Genomic DNA, 19,728 nt, shown 5'->3' with positions numbered 1-19,728 from the left:
TGCTCTACATTCTCTTCTACTATCTCTCCCTCTTCTATCTCATCATCAATCACAATCTGTTCACCAATCTTCTCTATCTCATCACTCGGTAATACATCATCATCACACATAAAGTCATCATCCATCTCCTCAACCTCCACTACCACCACATCATCACCACCAGCTGCAGTTGTCGACTCCCCCTGAGTTGTGGAAGTCCCAAGAGCTTGTACAGTTCTTGGCAACGCACCACCTGCACCTTTCGATGCATTGGGATCATCGTCTCGATCATTTCTCCTCTTGGTCCTCAACTCATCGCCTTTACAGCTCGTCTCCCCCTGAGATGCCAAGAACTCCTTCAAAGCATCTATGATTTTTCCATGTTCTACCAGCAGGGACGACTGCATCTGATTCTCTGCAACTAGGCGTTGAATAGCCTGGGTCTGGATAAGATTAATCCTTTACTGTTCTGCCACGACCCGTTCAAGTGCTGCTATTCGTTCTGAGTCTGATAAGGTTGCATCGAAATCAAACCTCAGATGTGATATATCTTGAGTGTACTGAGGAGGGATTTCCGATGTAACCAGGACCTCAGAAGTAGACGTAACCGCAGGTGGTATCGTCACCGATAACCCTGCAGTGGCCACAACCGTCGACTCAATAAAATGTGCCACAACCTCTGTTGGAGTAAGAGTTGGAGGTGGCAAAGAGACAATCTCCGGAGCCGATAGTTGAAATGAAGTGAGTGGGAGGCCAAATGAGGATGAGGTAGCCACCACGGGAATGTCCGTGGCGCTTGGCCTTGTAACCTGTAATGATGAGGGAACCATTGTCATACCGGACAGTGCGGGTGGGGTGAAACGTACCACCCTCGAGCTCTCACCAGCTCCCGATCCTGCACCTGCCCGTTCCCTTCTTGATCTGCGAATCAACTGTTGAACTTCTTCTTCGTAGTCTGACTCTCTATCATCATCAGTTCTCTTCCTTTTCCCATGAGTCCGTTCATGTGTTACCAAAATCCGTCTTGCTTCGGCCACTTCATCATCAGAATCTGAGCCAGCCACCGTTATAGCTGCCCTAGTAACATTCACACCCGAAACATGTGCAACAGAGACTTGCACAATCTCCTCTGGATCAACCCTCTCCATGTCAAAAAATCCCTGACCACCAAACTCTGCGTCAAGGTCAACGTTCTCCTCCGGTGACACAACAGGAGCAGCAGGTATAGCTTGAGGTGCTCCTGCCTGTTGTGGTGCCGGGTCCCGAAACTCGTCCCCACGAGCAGGCACATACCCCGGGTTGATCAAGTACCCAAATAGTGGAGTATGCCGAGGACGGAGCTCAGGTTTGCTCCTCGCACTGGAGGATCTGCAATGGGCAAAGATCCTTTTGCTCACACTTTCTACGTATCAGATTGGTCGGCGCTGAGGTAGCGTTGGAGCAACATGATTCAAGATCATTTGGAGAAATCTTGGATACATGATAAATCTCTCACGCGCCACCGCTCTTCGTTGTCGATCGATCTCGTAGAAGACCATCTGACTAAAGCTGTAACGCTTATTATAAGTCAGAGCAGTCATTGCCGACTGCATGGTCGCGCCCATGCCATCAGTGCCCGCCTTTCTCCCTGACATGCAAACAATCATGACATGCATGAGAAAGCGCCACTGGTCAAGCAAAAATCCCTTCCTTCTCTGGGTATCTCCCAAGGGACCTGAGTATCCCATCCTCAAAAACGCTCCATCACGGAAAGGAGCTACAAAGTCTGTCGGGTCATCCCTCGTCTCATCTCCTAAACATAAAGCCGCCCGGATCTGTTCAGATGAGAACTGAACAATGTCATTGTTGACTGTTGCTCGCATCACCGGGGCTCTACCCTACAGTCATATTCCACGGTCTGCCAAAAATCCTCAATGTTGGGTAAGGATATCGGCAGAGTTGTCGTAATCGCGTGAAATATACGCGAGCGTAATAGGAACGTGATGATTTCACGGAAATCATCAACTCCGCTCGCCTCCGGGTCTAATGTTATATACATGTTGTGACCCGGGAAGAACTGTCTCTGGTTATCACCACCGTCATCACCGCCTGCACCACCTATAGCAGCCATATCTGCACCAAACAGACTAAGTTAGATAAGCGACAAAGCAAATCACAAGTTCACCTGTTACCATGAGCGAAGTTGTGATCTTTTCAGTATAGGCGAAGTTAAAGGTGGGGCGAAGTTGGGAAACAACTTCGCTTCAACTTTGACTTCTTCTGTTAACTGTTAAGTAAAAAAGTCCAGGCGAAGTTAATGGTAACTTCGCCTAACCATAACATCGCCTCATAAACTGTTTCAAAAATAATTATCAGGCGAAGTTAAACCTCAGGCGAAGTTACGGACAACTTCGCCTAAACTGTAACTTCGCCGAATATGAAACGGCATCAGTTAGGTTTATCGAACGACGTGATTTGGTCAATTTTGAGCTTACGGATCTCGTAAAACTTGATTTAATGACGATTTAGACGATTAGATTGATTATGAACACGTAAAGATACGTTTGAAAATCGGTTATTAAGGGTTCGAAAAACGAGGACGTGAATCGGTTCGAATCGACCGATGATAAACGTTAATGAACATGATTAATCGATTCTATTACCCTACACACCTTTAAACACGGATTAGAATCGAAGGAAGAGAGAACACAGAAAGATCGATATGTTCGCTGTAGGATTAGAGGTTAAGTTCGCTGGTTAAGTTCGCTGGGTTTTGAAAATAATGGACCAGTTTGACCTATGAATTCCTTTATATAGGGTCAGAGTTGTTCCTGCGAAGTTATGGATAACTTCGCCTATAAATGGCGAAGTTATGCTCAACTTCGCTGGAATTAAAAAAAAAAAATTTCAAAACAAACCCCATAATTTGAACAATTTGCAATTAAGTTTTAAAACAACCTTTAATGTGTTAAATGATACGATCAAGACCAAGTAACCAGATATAAAATCATACAACTACATAAGTAGAAAAATTTTAAAATTTAAAGTACACGGGATCAAATTTCAGTCTTGATAGGGACTACCATGTTTTAGAAAAGATCCGAACAGGAATCATACTAACTACGTGACTGTCACACAGATCCGTGTTCAGCTTTATTATGACATAAAGAGACAGGTTGTAAGCAGGTAATTAACTTAAAATGGTTTTCATCGTTTCTGTGATACGGGTTAGGTTCAATTAAGCTCAAAACTTAAGTGGGCAACAACTCAGAGATTATGATACCTCCTATCTATTCTCAAAGCGTATTTGGCTTTCCCCAAGTCACCCCGAGTTGACCTCGACCCGTAGTGTCTGATTAAATAGTAAATGCTCTTCGATCGTCAGACTCTTCTTCCCGTTCTCTATCTTGCATCTTGATTGAGAAGTCTTATCATTATGAACTCTATAATGTCTCAATAACTCACACATTTTTTTTTAAGTATTTACACAAACTTCAGATAAACTACTGCAAGTCCCGAATCTGGATCACTGCAGTTTCTTGACACGCTATCTTCACGGGAATCAGAACACTCATGGGCTCGTGTATGACTGGGTAATCGCTTTTCTGCCTATCATTCGGAAAGATATATATGGAGACATGCACAATTGTTAAGAAGTTTCCACGTAAAATCGAGTAGATTTAGTTAGTATCACTTCTACTTTTACGCACCATAAAAAGCTACCATGACATACAATGACTGTTCTAAAGTCTTTTAGGCCTAATAACTTCACTAGTTAAGCACACAGAATCAGTATATCTATCACTTTCCAAGGTTGGATCAATTTTCTGTTAAACATAGTAAAGGAACTTCTTACGAAGTAGTAGACTTGAAAAATAATTTCATCTCCCGGAAAAATTTTTAACTTCTATCGCCCCGATCAAGTCAAAGTCTTCAGGTAAACGGCTATCCTGAAGATCCAATGGATCAGCTGGACCGACCACATACGAGTATGTGTCCCTCTAACTAAGTATGATCGACTAATTTTCAGCGAAAGAATAAAAACACATCATAAACCGCCCCGATCACTTTCAGTCATCTGGTTAATGGCTATCCTTATATTCAACAAGTAGAAATGAGGACCAAACATATCCGAAGATATTTCCTTCAAACTGAGGCAACCGACATAATTTTAAGCGATAGTGACCTTTTTTTTTTTTTTTTTAATAAAGATAAAAACACGGTTACTCGGGATTGATCATCCCATTCAGTTCAACAAGGTTTTGAAATCTAGTTTTGTCAAATGCTTTAGTAAACATGTCAGCGAAATTATCTAGCGTATCAACCTTTTCGAGCACAATCAGTTTCTTCTCAGCACAATCCCGTATAAAATGATGACGGATGTCAATATGTTTAGTTTTACTGTGTTTTACGGGATTGTTAGTTACTGAGATAGCAGCAGTATTATCAATGCAAATAGGAGTATGAGTGAAATTCAGACCGTAATCGCGCAACTGTTGTTGAATCCAAAGAACCTGGGAGCAGCAGTTAGATGCTGCCATGTATTCTGCTTCACAGGTTGAAATCGCGACTGAGGTCTGCTTCTTGCATTGCCATGACACTAATCTGCCACCAAGAAACTGACATCCACCTGTAGTTGACTTCCGACTCTGATTGCACCCTCCATAATCTGAATCTGTGTAGGCGACCAACTCCAAGTCTTCTCCTCTCGTGTACCACAACCCCAGCTTAGGCTTGCCTTTGAGATACCGTAGAATCCTCTTCGCACCCTTCAAGTGAGATTCCTTTGGGTTTGCCTGAAAGCGAGCACAAAGACAAACAGCAAACATTATATCAGGCCTAGAAGCAGTTAAGTACATTAAAGAACCTATTATTGCCCGATATTGAGTTGGGTCCACGTCTGCATCGTTGTCTGAATCAGCACCCAATTTGTGGTTGACGCAGATTGGAGTATCATATGGAGTGCTGTCCTCCATCTTGAAGCGTTTGAGAACATCATGGACATACTTAGTCTGATGAATGAACATCCCATCTTTCTTCTGATCAACCTGCAGTCCTAAAAAGAATGTTAGTTCACCCATAGCACTCATTTCAAATCTCTTCTTCATGACGGCCTCAAACTCCTGACACATGGCGACTTTTGATGCAGCAAAGATGATGTCGTCTACGTAGACTTGCACCAGTAGAAAGTCGCTCCATTTTCTTTTGAAGAACAAAGTGCTATCAATCTTTCCCCGTTCAAAACCATTCTCAAGCAAGTATTCGGATAACGTTGAGTACCAGGCACGAAGTGCCTGATGTAGTCCATACAGTGCTTTACTTAGCTTGTATACGTGATCAGGAAAGTCTGGGTCAGGAAAACCCGGAGGTTGCTCAACGTACACAACCTCATCGACTTTACCGTTAAGGAAAGCACTCTTCACATCCAACTGAAAAACCTTCATCTCCTTATGTGCAGCAAATGCCAAAAACAAACGAATGGCCTCCAATCTTGCCACAGGAGCAAACACCTCATTGTAATCAATCCCCTCTTGCTGATTAAAACCTTTTACAACCAGCCTCGCCTTATTCCTGATAATAATCCCTTTCTCATCTCTCTTGCATTTGAAGACCCATTTTGTGCCAATCGCATGCACATTCTTTGGTTTTGCAACCAAGTTCCATACCTCCATCTTCTTAAACTGGGCTAATTCTTCTTGCATGGCTTTGACCCACGAGTTGTCCTTGAGAGCCATTTGATAGTTCTTTGGTTCAATCTGGCTGATGAAGCAGGTGTACAAGCATTCGTTGATTATGCCTGAATCTTTAATGCTTGTATAAACACATGTGTGCTCATTCAAGCTTTGTCTTGTTTGTACACCGTCGGACAAATCACCTATCACATTCTCCAATGGGTGATTTTTGTGAACTCTCGTAGTCGGAACCGCACTGACATCTAGATTGTCTTCCAGGTTCGAAGGTAGCTCATCAGTGGGTGATTGTTGTTGAGAGTGAAACAGATTGATAAATTCCTCTTCAGTAGAGGCAGCAGGGGTATTGACAGCATTTGATGAGGAAGGCTGATATTCATCATACTTCGGTCTTTGCACATAATTGTCTTCCTCATCAAAAATCATCTTCGAAGCAATTCTTTCATCTACTTCTGCACAATCCAAATAAGGTATATTAAAAGATTTGAAAAGTCTATCATAGTCGAAAACCATAGCGGGTCCCGTGCTTGGTTTTGGTGATTTGTAACTTATGATATCAGTGTTACAGACCACCTCAACCTTGCTGGTCGATGTATTAAAGACTCGTCTGTTGGGAGTCCCAACAACGTATCCGACTAAGATTCCTTCGTCGGCTACTTCACCAAATTCAGAATTTGTCTTTAATATCGAACACGGGGACCCGAATGGTTCAAGACCACTCAAGTTGGGCTTTCTCCCATGCATAAGTTCATAACATGTTTTATTTAATCTTTTAACGGTTAACACTCGATTAAGGATATAACAGGCTGTTGCAACAGCTTCAGCCTAGAACACCACAGGAAGTTTCGAATCAGCCAGCATGGTTCTGGCTCCTTCAATTAACTTTCTGTTCTTCCTCTCAGCCACTCCATTTTGTTGCGGAGTATACGGCGCTGAACTGATGTTCGATTCCTTTCTGTAAGCAGAAGAGCTCCATCTGATAGTTCTTGAACTCAGTCCCATTGTCACTCTTGATGTATTTAACTCTTTTTCCCATAATGTTCTCAACTTTGGTAATCAAATTTATCACCATCTGAACCATTTCATCCTCTGACTTCAGGAAATATACCCAAGAGTATCGAGAGAAATCATCAGTGATCACCAAGCAGTAAGATGTTCCTCCTAGGCTTTTTGCATTCACGGGACCAAAGAGATCCATGTGAAGTAAGTCTAGGGTACTGACAATTGAGTTAACCTTCTTGGTGCGATGGGATTTCTTGTGTTGCTTTCCCTTTTTGCACGATAAGCATTGATCTTCAAAGTTGAAATTCTTCAAGGGAACACCCAGCACAAGCCCATTCTTGACAAGGTAGTTCATTTTTCGAAGATGAATATGCCCCATTCTCCTATGCCATAATTCGGACTCCGATTCAGTTGCTTTCGACAGAAGACACGATTCTTCTGTGGTCATCTCAGTCGACCTCATGTCCATTATATACGTATTCTTTTCTCTTGGAGCCTTCATAACAATCCAATCCTCTGGTATCTTGAAACCAGGATATAGCACGATCGCTTCATTCTTGGTGAAATGCACGGTGTAGTCTTTGTCACAAATCTGCGAAACACTCAGCAGATTGTGCTTCAGTTCTTCAACAAAATTTACTTTCTCTAACGTCATCTTTCCGTTAGTCACCGTCCCAATTCCTGTAATCCTTCCACCGCTCTCTCCAGCAAAACTCACTCTTCCTCCTTGAACAAGTTTCCAATCGTGTAACAAATTCTTGTTACCCGTCATGTGCCGGGAACAGCCGCTATCCACAACTCGTTGATTGTTTGCAGCCCTGTTCAACTGTTCCTGCACGATTAAAGCAAATGATTAAAATCTGGGGACCCAAGACCTATTGGTCTTGGGTCGATACATCCCGTACCTTGGCTGTCCAAAGTTAGTATCAGAATAGTTTCTGTACGTCCTGAAAGGATACCTTCTTGGAGATTGACTATGAGGCCATCCAAACCTTATAGAATTAAGTGAATTATTACTTATGGTTTGGTTGTTAGCAATGAAAAACTGAGATCTTTTTCTTTGAAAATTTGAATTAGTCCAATTTCTGAACTTTGATGAGTTTTCAGTTTTACCACTATTATAGTTACTGTTAGATCTGTTTTCAGTTTTTGAAGGCCTCACGCCTCTGAATCTCTGCTTCAGAGGGCAATCAGCAATTAGGTGTCCTAATTGATTACATCTGAAACAACTCATGTGTTCAACTTTCTTTTCTGTAGTTGTTTTAGATGTTGAGGCTGTATTACTGCCCGTTTGTCTCACATATGGTGGGACATACGGGTTTAGTGGAGATTTCTTTTCAGTTGTTTTATGTTTCTCTCCACTTTTTGGTAACACTGCCTTTTCTTTTGTCTCACACGACTCAGATGACTTGTCCGAGTTTGATGAGACAGGACTTGGAGCAGAAATCTTAACATTTGAAACAGGCTTACTTGTTTCGCCTTTACTAACTTCTGGTTCTTTAATAGTAACCTTAACCGGAACTGTCTGACTATAATCAACATCAACAGATTTCTGATTACTAGGAACATAAGTGTAATTATGATTGTACGGTGGCGGAACTTCATGATATCCAATTCCTCCCCTTTTAACTGGGGAACCTTGATCACTAACGAGGTGATCAAGTATAGCGGTGGAATTTCTAAATTTCTCAAGTTTCCTGTTAAGTTCCACCACTTTCACCTGGTGATCAGCTATCTGTTTATCCCTTTCAGCTATTAGTTTGGTTTTTTCTTCTAACACTTCATAGCTCAGATCAATTACTTTAATTTTTTTAGCTAGATTTGCTTTAAGACTTCTAATATCTTTTTCACTAGCTTTTATTTTTACTTTATAACTATTTTCTCTAGCTTTAGTGAAATGATGTTCTTCTTTTAAGGTTTTAAATTGAGCATCCAAACTAACATACTGATCAGTTATAGTTGTCAATTGTTCAGACAGATTTTCACACTTAGTGCAAGGGAGTTTAGTACTTACCTTGGTGAGCTGATCTTTCACATCTGCCATACAAGCTTCATTTTGAGCCTCTGCCATGTAAGCTTCACTTTCGCCAGTCACTTCCTCAGTATCTGCAGTTTCGATGTTCGCCATATTGGCCTGTTCGAACACTTCTTCAACATGCAGATTCCAGTTATATTCCCCATTCTGTCTGGAAATCATGGCCCTATTATCATTACCACCCCCATTCTGGTGTGTCGACCTGTTCTGACTACGTTCAACTCTCTCGTTCGTGCACTCCTTCGCAAAGTGGCCATTCTGTTGACAGTTGTAACAGCGCACCTTTGACTTGTCAAAACCCGGTCTCTCACCAACAAACTTCCTTCTTGTCTTCTTCATAAACCTCTTAACCCTTCTCACAATCATCGCCATCTGCCACTGCAGATCCATCTCTTCCAGATCATCAGCATCGATCTGATCATAGTCTTCCTCCAATATTGTTGGATCAACAATCTTGCCCTGAATGTAATTTTCATACGAAGCAATAAAGGATGCATAGAGAGCAAACTGCTGTTCAGCAGATTTAACACTCATGGGCATCCTTGAGTAGTTGTTGTTCGAAACACTTGGGGTAAAACTACTCTTGGTTGCTTGAGGGTTAGAAGCATTTGATCCTCCAGCTACAAAGCATACATCACCATTCATGTTGAGAGATACATGACCTTCATGTGTTGAGTTAGCGCCCGACTCTCCCTTTAAGTAGTAAGCAGACGAATCAGACTTCGAACTTGAACTTGTATTAACCTTTGCACCATACATTCCTGGATCTTGAACCTGATCAGTAGGTGTCTCTTTTCGAACCATGTTTAGTTCAAAAGTTCGTAGCTTGTTAACTGCTGTTTCCAGGTCATAGTCAGCAAAGTCTTTGTCTTCTCTCATCAACACAGTGTACATCTCCCATTTCGGTGGGAGAGCATCAAGAAGCTTTTCAACAATTTCATCTTCTTTGTAAGCAATTGAATAATTGTTGAGTTCGGTCATCAGATGATAATATCTAGTGATGATATCATCAAGTGATTCATTCTTCAAGTACTTGAAGACCGAGAATTGGGTTTTAAGTAGTTTAATCTTTGAAGCACGAATTCCCACAGTACCCTCAAAACGGTTTTCAAGAGCTTCCCAAAGCTCTCTAGCAGTCTTATACTTTCTGAAGGTGTGTAGAATCTCTTGTGGAAGAGCCATAGTAATCGCAGCATGAGCTTTGCTTTCAGCCTCATACATTTTCTTCTCTTCTTCTTCTTCCATCTCTTTGTATTTCTTTATCTGATCACGACCCTCATACTCAGCAGTAGGTGGAATGTAACCATCTTGTATGCATACCCACATCTTAGCATCTTGGTACTTGACATATTGTTCAAAACGATCTTTCCACGCTACATAATCGGTTTTCTTAAGCATCTTCGGTGCCTTTGTAGCCGAACCCGCTTCCACTTCCATCTTAACTAGTTCCGTAATGTTGATTGAAGACATCTTTTACGAAACACACAGAAACCCGAAAAATAAAAAATTTATTTTTAACAGTACTGTAGGCGAAGTTGTGGATAACTTCGCTTAAGTCTGAACTTCACTGATTCTGAACTTCGCTTTCTTTTTAAATTCGCCTGATTTGGCGAAGTTGTAGATAACTTCGCTTAAGGTAAGCGAACTTGTGAAGTAGGCGAAGTTGTGGGTAACTTCGCTGATACAGGCGAACTTGAGAAGGTAGGCGAAGTTGTGGATAACTTCGCTTAACCTTATATCTTCGCTGAAACCCTACGAACAGTGACGGCAACTTCGCCTGATGAACACGATGAATATGCAGGTTAGATTTCTGGATTTTACGAGGTCTGTGAAGGTGTTATGGGTTGTTTATGATTGTAGGAGGTGAGTATAACACAAAAACTCAGAAAACTCGTCCCGCGAATAGTCGAACGGAACGGTTTCTACACCCGCGTGATAATCCCGAACCACACAATCGAGCAAAAGCTCTGATACCAATTGTAGGTTCCCAGCCGGATCTACACGAGATATCTCGTTCTACGTAGGTGCGGAATCCCTACGTAAGACGTTACGAGCGTAGAAGACGATACGAGTTAACACAATCGAACACACGTTACAATAAACAAATACTCGTTATATTGCAACCTTAAACACGTGATATCAATCACTGATTACAGGACTCTCTGACTCGTAAACTCGAATAATAAAACTTCTTATTGATTAAGCCGTAACCTAATCAATATATATCACGACAACTTCGCCTGGCATGTTCAGGCGAAGTTGTCCCTAACTTCGCTTGTCTAACAAGTTCGCCTATATCAGCGAACTTGTTAGCTAACTTCGCTTACATCAAATACAAAACATTACAAACTCGATTACAGACACTAGACACTGAACTACTGACATCATGCACCAACAAAGAAAAATAGAATCAAGTAAGCTTTAGCCACCCCTAAGGCCGGGTTAATCGGTTATGAACCAAAACAACCCGGCCTGGCCTCCAATATAACATATATAGTTTTAAATATTTAATAAACACGTGTACATATTAGAATCAAGAAACTCACCTACAGGAGCTGGAAAAGGCCAGAGTAATTATGATCAAGAGCAAGCATGTTGATTTGATGGTCATGAGGAACGCCATTTTCTTTCTTTCTTTCTTTTGTTGTTGTTGTGAGATATATTAACTTATAACTATTTACGTTGCTATTTATAGAAGGGCCAAGTGATCAGCAGTTGTATTGTGTAAACCCACGTTGAAGAGCAAGTAATTGTTAATTAAAAATAAAGTCACACCAATTCAACTAATTATAATAAACAATTTTGTTAATTATTAGGTGCTCGTTCAACACAAACAAGTTGTATAATAAATAGAGGACATGTTGTCATGTCGAAATAAAATAATACGTTGATAGCCGTACATGTATTAATTAAACAATGCTCAGCTATATTAACAACTGCAATGTCAAATTTAACATTTAATTTTGTAGTACCCTAAACTGTAACTTAATTTGCCGAGAAGATGCCGGATATTTTAACAAATATTTGTTGGTGTGTCCGCCGTCAGATTTCTAGAACCTATTAATGACAAACTCTCGCTAATTTAAAAGACTCAAGATCGTTCTTAGAGCGTCGAAATGTACCCACAAGCCCTTGGTGATCGATTAATAATATAAGTGGTTTTTGCAAAGAACAAAGATTGAGTCAAAGTTTTTGAAACAAGTGGATCCTGGACTATATAAAATATTTTCCTCAATTCTTAATATATTAGCTATGAAAATCAGATTTGTTCTTTAATACGTAGTTGTAATATTCGGAGACATTTGTATTATTTTATTTAACTTAAGATAACGTACAATTGGCTATTCTAATCACATGTATTCAACAACAATAATTTATATCAATCTTTATTATCTACTAGAAGAATCACGGGTTACATAGTCTAATAGGTCCATCGGAGAACCGTCTACCAATAACGTAAACAATTATGCGGAATACATTGCATTTAAGCGTATAAATCTTTAACCACTTCTTGAAATTTCCTTCCGGTCAATTCCGCCAACAATTCACCTTACCATACCATACTGCTGCCATATATTTCGCCTAGCATGATGTAAGACCCCGACTCCCGGTGGTCCCACAGTTGGTACTCATACACGATATTTACAAAAATACGTAAACTTAAAAAGCTCGTTCCATTAAAATAATAATTCATGGTATAGGTTCAGCGGAAAATTATTAAAACAAATTCCCAAAATCAAATTGAAATGTATTTAATAAAACATTAAAAGAGAATGTTTAATTTTATTGAAACTTCCGACTAAGTATGCCTTCAACCGACCGAGTAGTCTCGAGCACGTCCAAGCGGTAAGCATCCTCCTCTTAACCTGAAACTCGCACTAACATGTACACAAAGTCAGCTTAAGCTGAGTGAGTTCAAGTTTAAATAAATAACATCTTTAATAATAATAGATTTTCATTCCTCAGAAGCTACAGTATGCTACGGTGGCTACCGTAAGCTACGGTAGCCCCTGCAGAAAAATCATATCGACAATAATAGTAGGTAATCATTCTTATAAATAAACATCTCTATACATGCTTTCCTATATATATATATATATATATATATATATATAATTCAATAATAACATTCAGGGCCGAGAAAACGTACAACCCCAACACGTAACATTCCACCAACGCGTGCAAACACGAAGTAGGCATACGTAACATCCGTAGTCGATAACGACTACAAAATTCGCCAAATATTGGCCATTCAATAATATATATGTATACATACACATCCATACATCATCTAATATTATCATCTCAAGACCTATCCTATATAAATAAGCCTATGCAAAATAATTTAAACGGTTCTTCAAGCAAAAGCGTTTAAGTGTACATGCTAGCCTAAAACTTAAAAAGAGTAAAAAGGGCATCATGAACTCACCTGACACAAGGCACGAATTCACCACGAGCTAGAGAATTCCTAAGTATCCCCACAACTCAAACGCCTGTCGGTTTATAAACAATCATTACTAACGATACCGAAAGGACTCGTTTATCCTACGGGACGTTCTAACACGGTTCGAGTACCTAAGGCCTCGGCCTCATCAATCTCATTCATAACAGCTCCCGGGCCTTACTTATACCCACACGACTCTTAGATACTCTCAGGAACAAAGAATTCCCAATTTGCCCAAGGAAGCACTATGTGATACTAACACGCGCGTTTAAGATTCGGTTAGGCTATTGACATCCAACTCAGTTCCATGTGGACCCAATATGATGAATTCACAGTCAACAAGTCCACACGACGCTACACGAGTCAAATGGGTCGGTAACTCTTAAGTACAAAGTACCAACTATTCAATAAACGTGGATTAACGTTGTACCGACCCGTTTGATTAACCCACAACCAATTCCTCCCCATCACTTTTAAGATCAATTTCTTACAGTCCACAATTTGTACCGAGGCTATAATTTTCGAATTGGTTGTTGATTTCTTCCTATTAATGCGTTAGTCATCACAAATCACAAACTAGTCAACCGAATACTAGTTTTCAATTACAATTAGTTGACCAATCAAACGAACACCAAAAGACATAATCTTAAGTATGATACACTAGCCATACCTAGGAAGATTATGGAGTAAAGGCCTCAATCACTTCAGTCCCGAAACTGCTCAAACGGACAGCCACCCGGTAAGACTAAAACAAGCAGTTTATGATCAATACGTGAGACATAAAGATGGATTATGGTGTAATAGACCTAGGGAAACATAGAACTCACATTCGATAGAAGTTTTATGCCCACACCCTGGCTGTAAACAAGATGATTGCAGGGGTGAGCTACATCTTTGCTGGCCGTTCAATTTAAGAGAGAAAAAAAAGTGAAGCATGTGGGGAACATGATGAGTGGATGAGTAGTTCAATAATGGTGAGCTGCTCTTGATGTCTTGGTCGGCTAAAGGAGGAAAAAGGTAAGAAGAGTAGTTGGGAGAACATGGTGAGTGCAAGAGTGGTTGAATGATTCAACCTGAATCATCTCTTATGTATGATATAATATCAAAGTTACGCCATGGCCCTCCTACTTAAAGAATATGGCATTTGAGAGGAAAGCTAAATAAATTAACGGACCGGGATAACGAGAAGGAAATTAACGGGTGTTACAAGTCTACCCCCTTACATTGGGATTCGTCCCCGAATCTCGATGCAACAGGAACAACTGCGGATACAGTTTCATCATCTCATCTTTGGATTCCCAAGTAGCCTCGGAACCCTTACGGTGCTTCCACTGCACCTTAACCTGCCTAACCACTTTATTCCTCAAACGTCTTTCCTGACGGTCAAGTATAGCGATAGGCTCTTCAACGTAGTTTAACTTACTATCAAGCTCGATATCATCAAGAGGCACATGGGCCTCCTCATGTGTTAAACATTTCCTCAAATGAGACACGTGGAAAGTAGGATGAATCCCCGTGAGTTCGTCGGGTAAATCCAGTCTATACGCTACCTCACCAACTCGTGACAAGATACGGAACGGACCAATGAATCTCGGACTGAGTTTCCCCTTTTACGAAAACGAATAATACCCCTCCAAGGAGAAACTTTCAACATAACACGGTCACCAACCTCGAACTCAATAGGTGTCCGCCTTTTGTCTGTATAAGACTTTTGACGATCCTGAGCGGCCTTCATAAAAGCCGTTATCTTATCGAGTTTTTAGTCGTGGCCTCAACCACTTCCAAACTACCCAACTGTTTCTGACCAATGGAGCACCAACAGACCAGAGTCCTACTCCTACGCCCATACAACATCTCAAACGGTGGCAACCCAATCGTAGCGTGATAACTATTATTGTACGAGAACTCAACTAACGGTAAGTGACGATCCCAACTACCACCAAAATCGATAACACAAGCCCGCAACATATCTTCTAGAGTTTGAATGGTCCTCTCGGATTGACCATCCGTCTGTGGGTGATAAGCGGTACTAATAAGAAGTTTGGTACCCATCTCCTCATGGAATTTCTTCCAAAATCGGGAGGTAAAACGCGTATCCCTATCCAAAACAATAGATACGGGCACTCCGTGCCTAGAAATGATCTCACGAATGAACACATCGACCAGCTGCTCAGAATTAAAAGTTTCTCTAATTGTCAAGAAGTGAGCGCTCTTAGTCAATCTATCCACGATTACCCAAATTGTGTCATATCTTCCTTTAGGAGTATGAGGCAACTTAGTCACAAAGTCCATCGTAAGATGCTCCCACTTCCACTCAGGTATTTCTAGGGGTTGTAGCTTCCCGAAAGGCTTCTGGTGTTCAGCCTTAACTTGTAGACACGTCAAACACTTACTCACGTACTGAGCCACCTCATACTTCATCGCGGGCCACCAGAAATTCTTCTTCAGGTCTTGGTACATCTTGGTCACGCCTGGATGAATGGAATAGTGCGACTTATGTGCTTCATCCAATATCTGGCTCCTGAATCCTCCATGCTTGGGTACCCATAAACGACCGTCCTTAAACTTCACCCTGTCACCGACGTTTTCTAAAAATTTCTCCTGACCCCAAATACGTTTTGACATAATCCATTCCACCTGTAAGGCCTCGTTCTGAACATTGGCTATCTGTTTTAAAATACCGGGTCTGAGGATAAGCTGGTAAGACACACGAATAGGATTCGGTCTCTTCTTCTGGCTCAACGAGTCGGCTACCAAGTTAGCCTTGCCAGGGTGGTACATAATCTCCAGATCATAGTCCTTAATCAATTCTAACCACTGATGCTGACACATATTCAGTTCCTTTTGTTCGAAGAAATACTTTAAGCTCTTATGATCGGTATAGATAGTACAAGGAACACCATACAAATAATGTCTCCATAACTTAAGCGCGAACACAACCGCCGCCAGTTCCAAATTTTGAGTATGATAATTTGCCTCATGAGGCTTTAACTGCCGTGAGGCATAAGCTATGACTCGACTCCATTGCATCAGAACACATCCAAGCCCCTGATAAGAGGCGTCAGAATAAACAACCAGATCCTCGGTGCCATCGGGTAGAGCTAAAATCAGAGCATGCGTCAACTTGTCCTTTAATTCAAGGAAAGCCTCCTCCTGCTTAGGACCCCACACAAACTTAACATTTTTCTTAGTCAACTTGGTTAACGACGAAGCGATTTTTGAGAAGTCGGGAATGAAGCGACGGTAATACCCCGCCAATTCCAGAAAACTACGAATTTCAGACGCAGACTTAGGAGGTTCCCATTCGTTCACGGCTTCCACCTTTGCAGGGTCGACCAGAATACTGCTCGAGTTAATGACATGACCCAAGAATTGAACCTCGCGTAGCCAAAAAGAACACTTAGAAAATTTCGCGTACAATTTATTCTTTCGCAAAGCTTCCAAAACTTCCGTGAGATGACCAGCGTGATCGGACTCACTTTTGGAATACACAAGAATTTCATCGATGAACACAATAACAGAACGATCAAGCATCGGCCTACACACCCGGTTCATAAGATCCATGAACGCAGCCGGTGCATTAGTCAAACCGAAAGGCATCACGAGAAATTCATAATGCCCATAACGAGTGCGGAAGGCAGTCTTAGGGATATCGTCCTCACGAATTTTCAACTGGTGATACCCGAACCTAAGGTCTATTTTTGAAAACCAACTAGCTCCTTGGAGCTGATCAAATAAGTCGTCGATCCTTGGTAGAGGTTATCGATTTTTCACAGTAAGTTTATTCAATTCATGGTAGTTAATGCACATCCGCATGTTACCGTCTTTCTTTTTGACGAAAAAGACTGGGGCACCCCAAGGTGAGATGCTCGGTCGAATGAAGCCCTTGTCAAGCAAGTCTTCCAATTGAGTCATAAGTTCTTTCATTTCATTTGGTGCTAGACGGTAAGGGGCTCGAGCAACAGGTCTTGCACTTGGAACAAGGTCTATTCGGAACTCGACTTCGCGATCCGACGGCATATCTGACAAATCATCAGGAAAAATATCCGGGAAATCCCGAACAACAGGAACATCACCGACAGTAGCATCCTCGGTTTTCACGTTTATATCATACGCCAGATATGATCCGCACCCCGTTGCATCAATTTTCTCGCCTTAAGCATGGATATGATAGGTGGAGTTGCACCATTCCGATCACCGAAGACCATAATTTGGGTCCCATCCGGGGCCTTTATACGTACAAGTGTCTGACCACAAATGATCTGAGCATCAACACTCGCGAGCCAGTCCATCCCAAGCACCACATCGAAATAGCCAAGCGGCATCAAGTATAGTCGCACCGGAAATCTATACCCAGACAACTTGATGGTACAACCCTGAATAGCCCTAGACACGGATACAGACTTTCCTACGGCGACCTCAACATCAAACACATCAACTACGAGCTCGGGTAATTTATTCAACAAGGAACAGAAAGTGGTAGACACAAAACTTCTACTGGCACCCGAATCAAATAAAATAGTTGCCTGTATTTCATCAAGTAAATAGGTACCTGGTATAATATTACACTACTTACTTAGCTACTTGAACACACAAACGTTTCCAAAGGAAAAAAAATTCAAAACGGTAAATTATAATGACGTATTGGGAAAAGTACCTGAAACAACGTCCGCATCATCCTTTGCCTCTTTCTTGGTGATATTGAAGGCCCTCGCCCTGACCTTTGGCTTTTCTTCCAATTTCCCCCTCGAGGAAGTTCCCGGGTCGGCCCCCCAGTCTTGATAGTAGGGCAGTTTGATGACAAGTGGCCAGCTCCCTTACAGCGGAAACAAGTCAACGTTGGACACTCGAAATGGGGGTGTCCAACCTTATCACAACGAAAACAGGAACTAGACCCATGCTTACATTCCCCTTTGTGTTGTTTCCCGCACTTCTTGCATTTTACAAACGCCACATCCTTCTTAAAATCTGGATTCTCAATCTTAACCCTCTTCTCGGCCGAATTAAAGTTGTTTCCCACGGGCCGTTTACCGTACGAATTTGAATTCCACTTCTTCCTAGTCTCGGTTGGCGGTAACTTCTCCCTTTGATCGTATAACGTGCCGGCTAGGGTAACCACTGAATGAAACGAGTTCATGCTGGTGGTCATCACACCCCTTCGAATATCCGCCGAAAGACCCTTCACATACTTTTTAATCCTATTGGCTTCAGGAATAACCAAATCGGGACATAAGCGAGCCATCTTATTAAACTTCGTGGTGTACTCCCAATGCGTCATACTGCCAGCCTCCAAGGTCAAGAAATCTTGTTCAATCTTATCCAATTCATATGGAGGACAAAACTGATCAAGAACCAACTTCTTCAACTCAACCCAAGTCATCCTCCTAATAGAACGATCACCCATAGCCTGCACCAGATTATCCCACCAACATAGCGCTTCAGAACGAAACGAGGCATCGTGAAGGTCACCATGTCCTCCCCCTTACACTTACTAACCCTCAATACGACCTCCATTTCTCTCACCCACTGATGTGCTGCCAACGCATCCTTAGGACCGTCGAAGAAAGGAGGGTCACACTTCTTAAAATCTCCATACGAACAACCTCGGGTAGATACACTAAAGGTGCGGACCTCGTCTTCATCCTCACTCGGCACAAACACCTCTTCCTCCCCGGATGGCATCTCCTTACCCATCCCTTCCTTATCCGAACTCTTACCCAGCAGTGATTTTTCCATGGCCCTGATAGCCTCAGTAACGATTTCGGGAATGGCGCTATGGAGAACTTGGTAAACCTCATCCGCGATAGCCGCGCGCATAGAAGGATCTAGGGCGGGGTTACCCTCTTACTCATGGATAGGGGTTTCTTCCTGTTGCGGGGCTGGATCACCTCTCTCGGCCTCGGCACGTAGCTTACGACCACGACCACGACCACGAACACTAGGACGTCCTCTCTTAGTTGCACGATTAATAACCATGTCTTATCCCTACAAATACAGAATTGTAACACGGTTAATGAACTTTAACGCTAACGCCATGAGAGTTAGCCTTATCCTATCCATACAAAGATAGGACCCTAACATAGTCAGACACAAGTAGTATTTAGGACATGGAAGGTAAAGGTAGACTGCTAATAACGTTGATCAAGTGTTATTAATCGTTTACTTCACCGGCCCGTCCTGAGCACCCCTGCTCCTAACCATATTAGCATCCCATCTAACACTTAAACAATTAATCATATTCTGGAAACTTTAAAAATTCAAGGAATGACTAAACAATTAAAGTTACCTCTTGGCGTGCAGCTACTCGAGGTTGGCATACTAGTCTTTTCCCTTACAGTTCGAGTCCAAGCATTCGGGGATGCTCGGATCCCTCGAACCATGGATCTGATACCAACTTCTAAGACCCCGATTCCCAGTGGTCCCACATTTGGTACTTATACACGATATTTACAAAAATACGTAAACTTAAACAGCTCGTTCCATTAAAATAATAATTCAGAGTATAGGTTCAGCGGAAAATTATTAAAACAAATTCCCAAAATCAAATTGAAATGTATTTAATAAAACATTAAAAGAAAATGCTTAATTTTATTGAAACT

General features: G+C 41.7%; 1 protein-coding gene across 1 annotated transcript; it reads right to left on the bottom strand.

The window, feature by feature from the left end:
* Positions 1-17,266: 17,266 nt before the first annotated feature.
* LOC143552320 (uncharacterized) lies at positions 17,267-18,562 on the bottom strand. Its single transcript, XM_077042574.1, has 2 exons — positions 17,787-18,562; positions 17,267-17,681 (listed from the first exon to the last, which is right to left on the bottom strand). Exons 1-2 carry the CDS (start codon positions 18,531-18,533, stop codon positions 17,589-17,591), a joined length of 840 nt encoding a protein of 279 aa, XP_076898689.1. The 5' UTR covers positions 18,534-18,562; the 3' UTR covers positions 17,267-17,588.
* Positions 18,563-19,728: the final 1,166 nt, after the last annotated feature.

The sequence above is a fragment of the Bidens hawaiensis genome, unplaced genomic scaffold, assembly GCF_021521415.1.
Source record: "Bidens hawaiensis isolate Kalapana, Puna unplaced genomic scaffold, B.hawaiensis_p1.1 tig00016838_1, whole genome shotgun sequence".
Taxonomy (NCBI): Eukaryota; Viridiplantae; Streptophyta; class Magnoliopsida; order Asterales; family Asteraceae; genus Bidens; species Bidens hawaiensis.
This window is presented reverse-complemented; position numbering and strand designations above follow the sequence as displayed.

Coding starts and splice junctions, on each gene's coding strand:
- LOC143552320 (XM_077042574.1), bottom strand. CDS start 18,533: ATGGGTGATCGTTCTATTAGGAGGATGACTTGGGTTGAGTTGAAGAAG. Junction 17,682..17,786: donor TGATGCGGACGTTGTTTCAG/GTACTTTTCCCA, acceptor ATATTATACCAG/GTACCTATTTACTTGATGAA.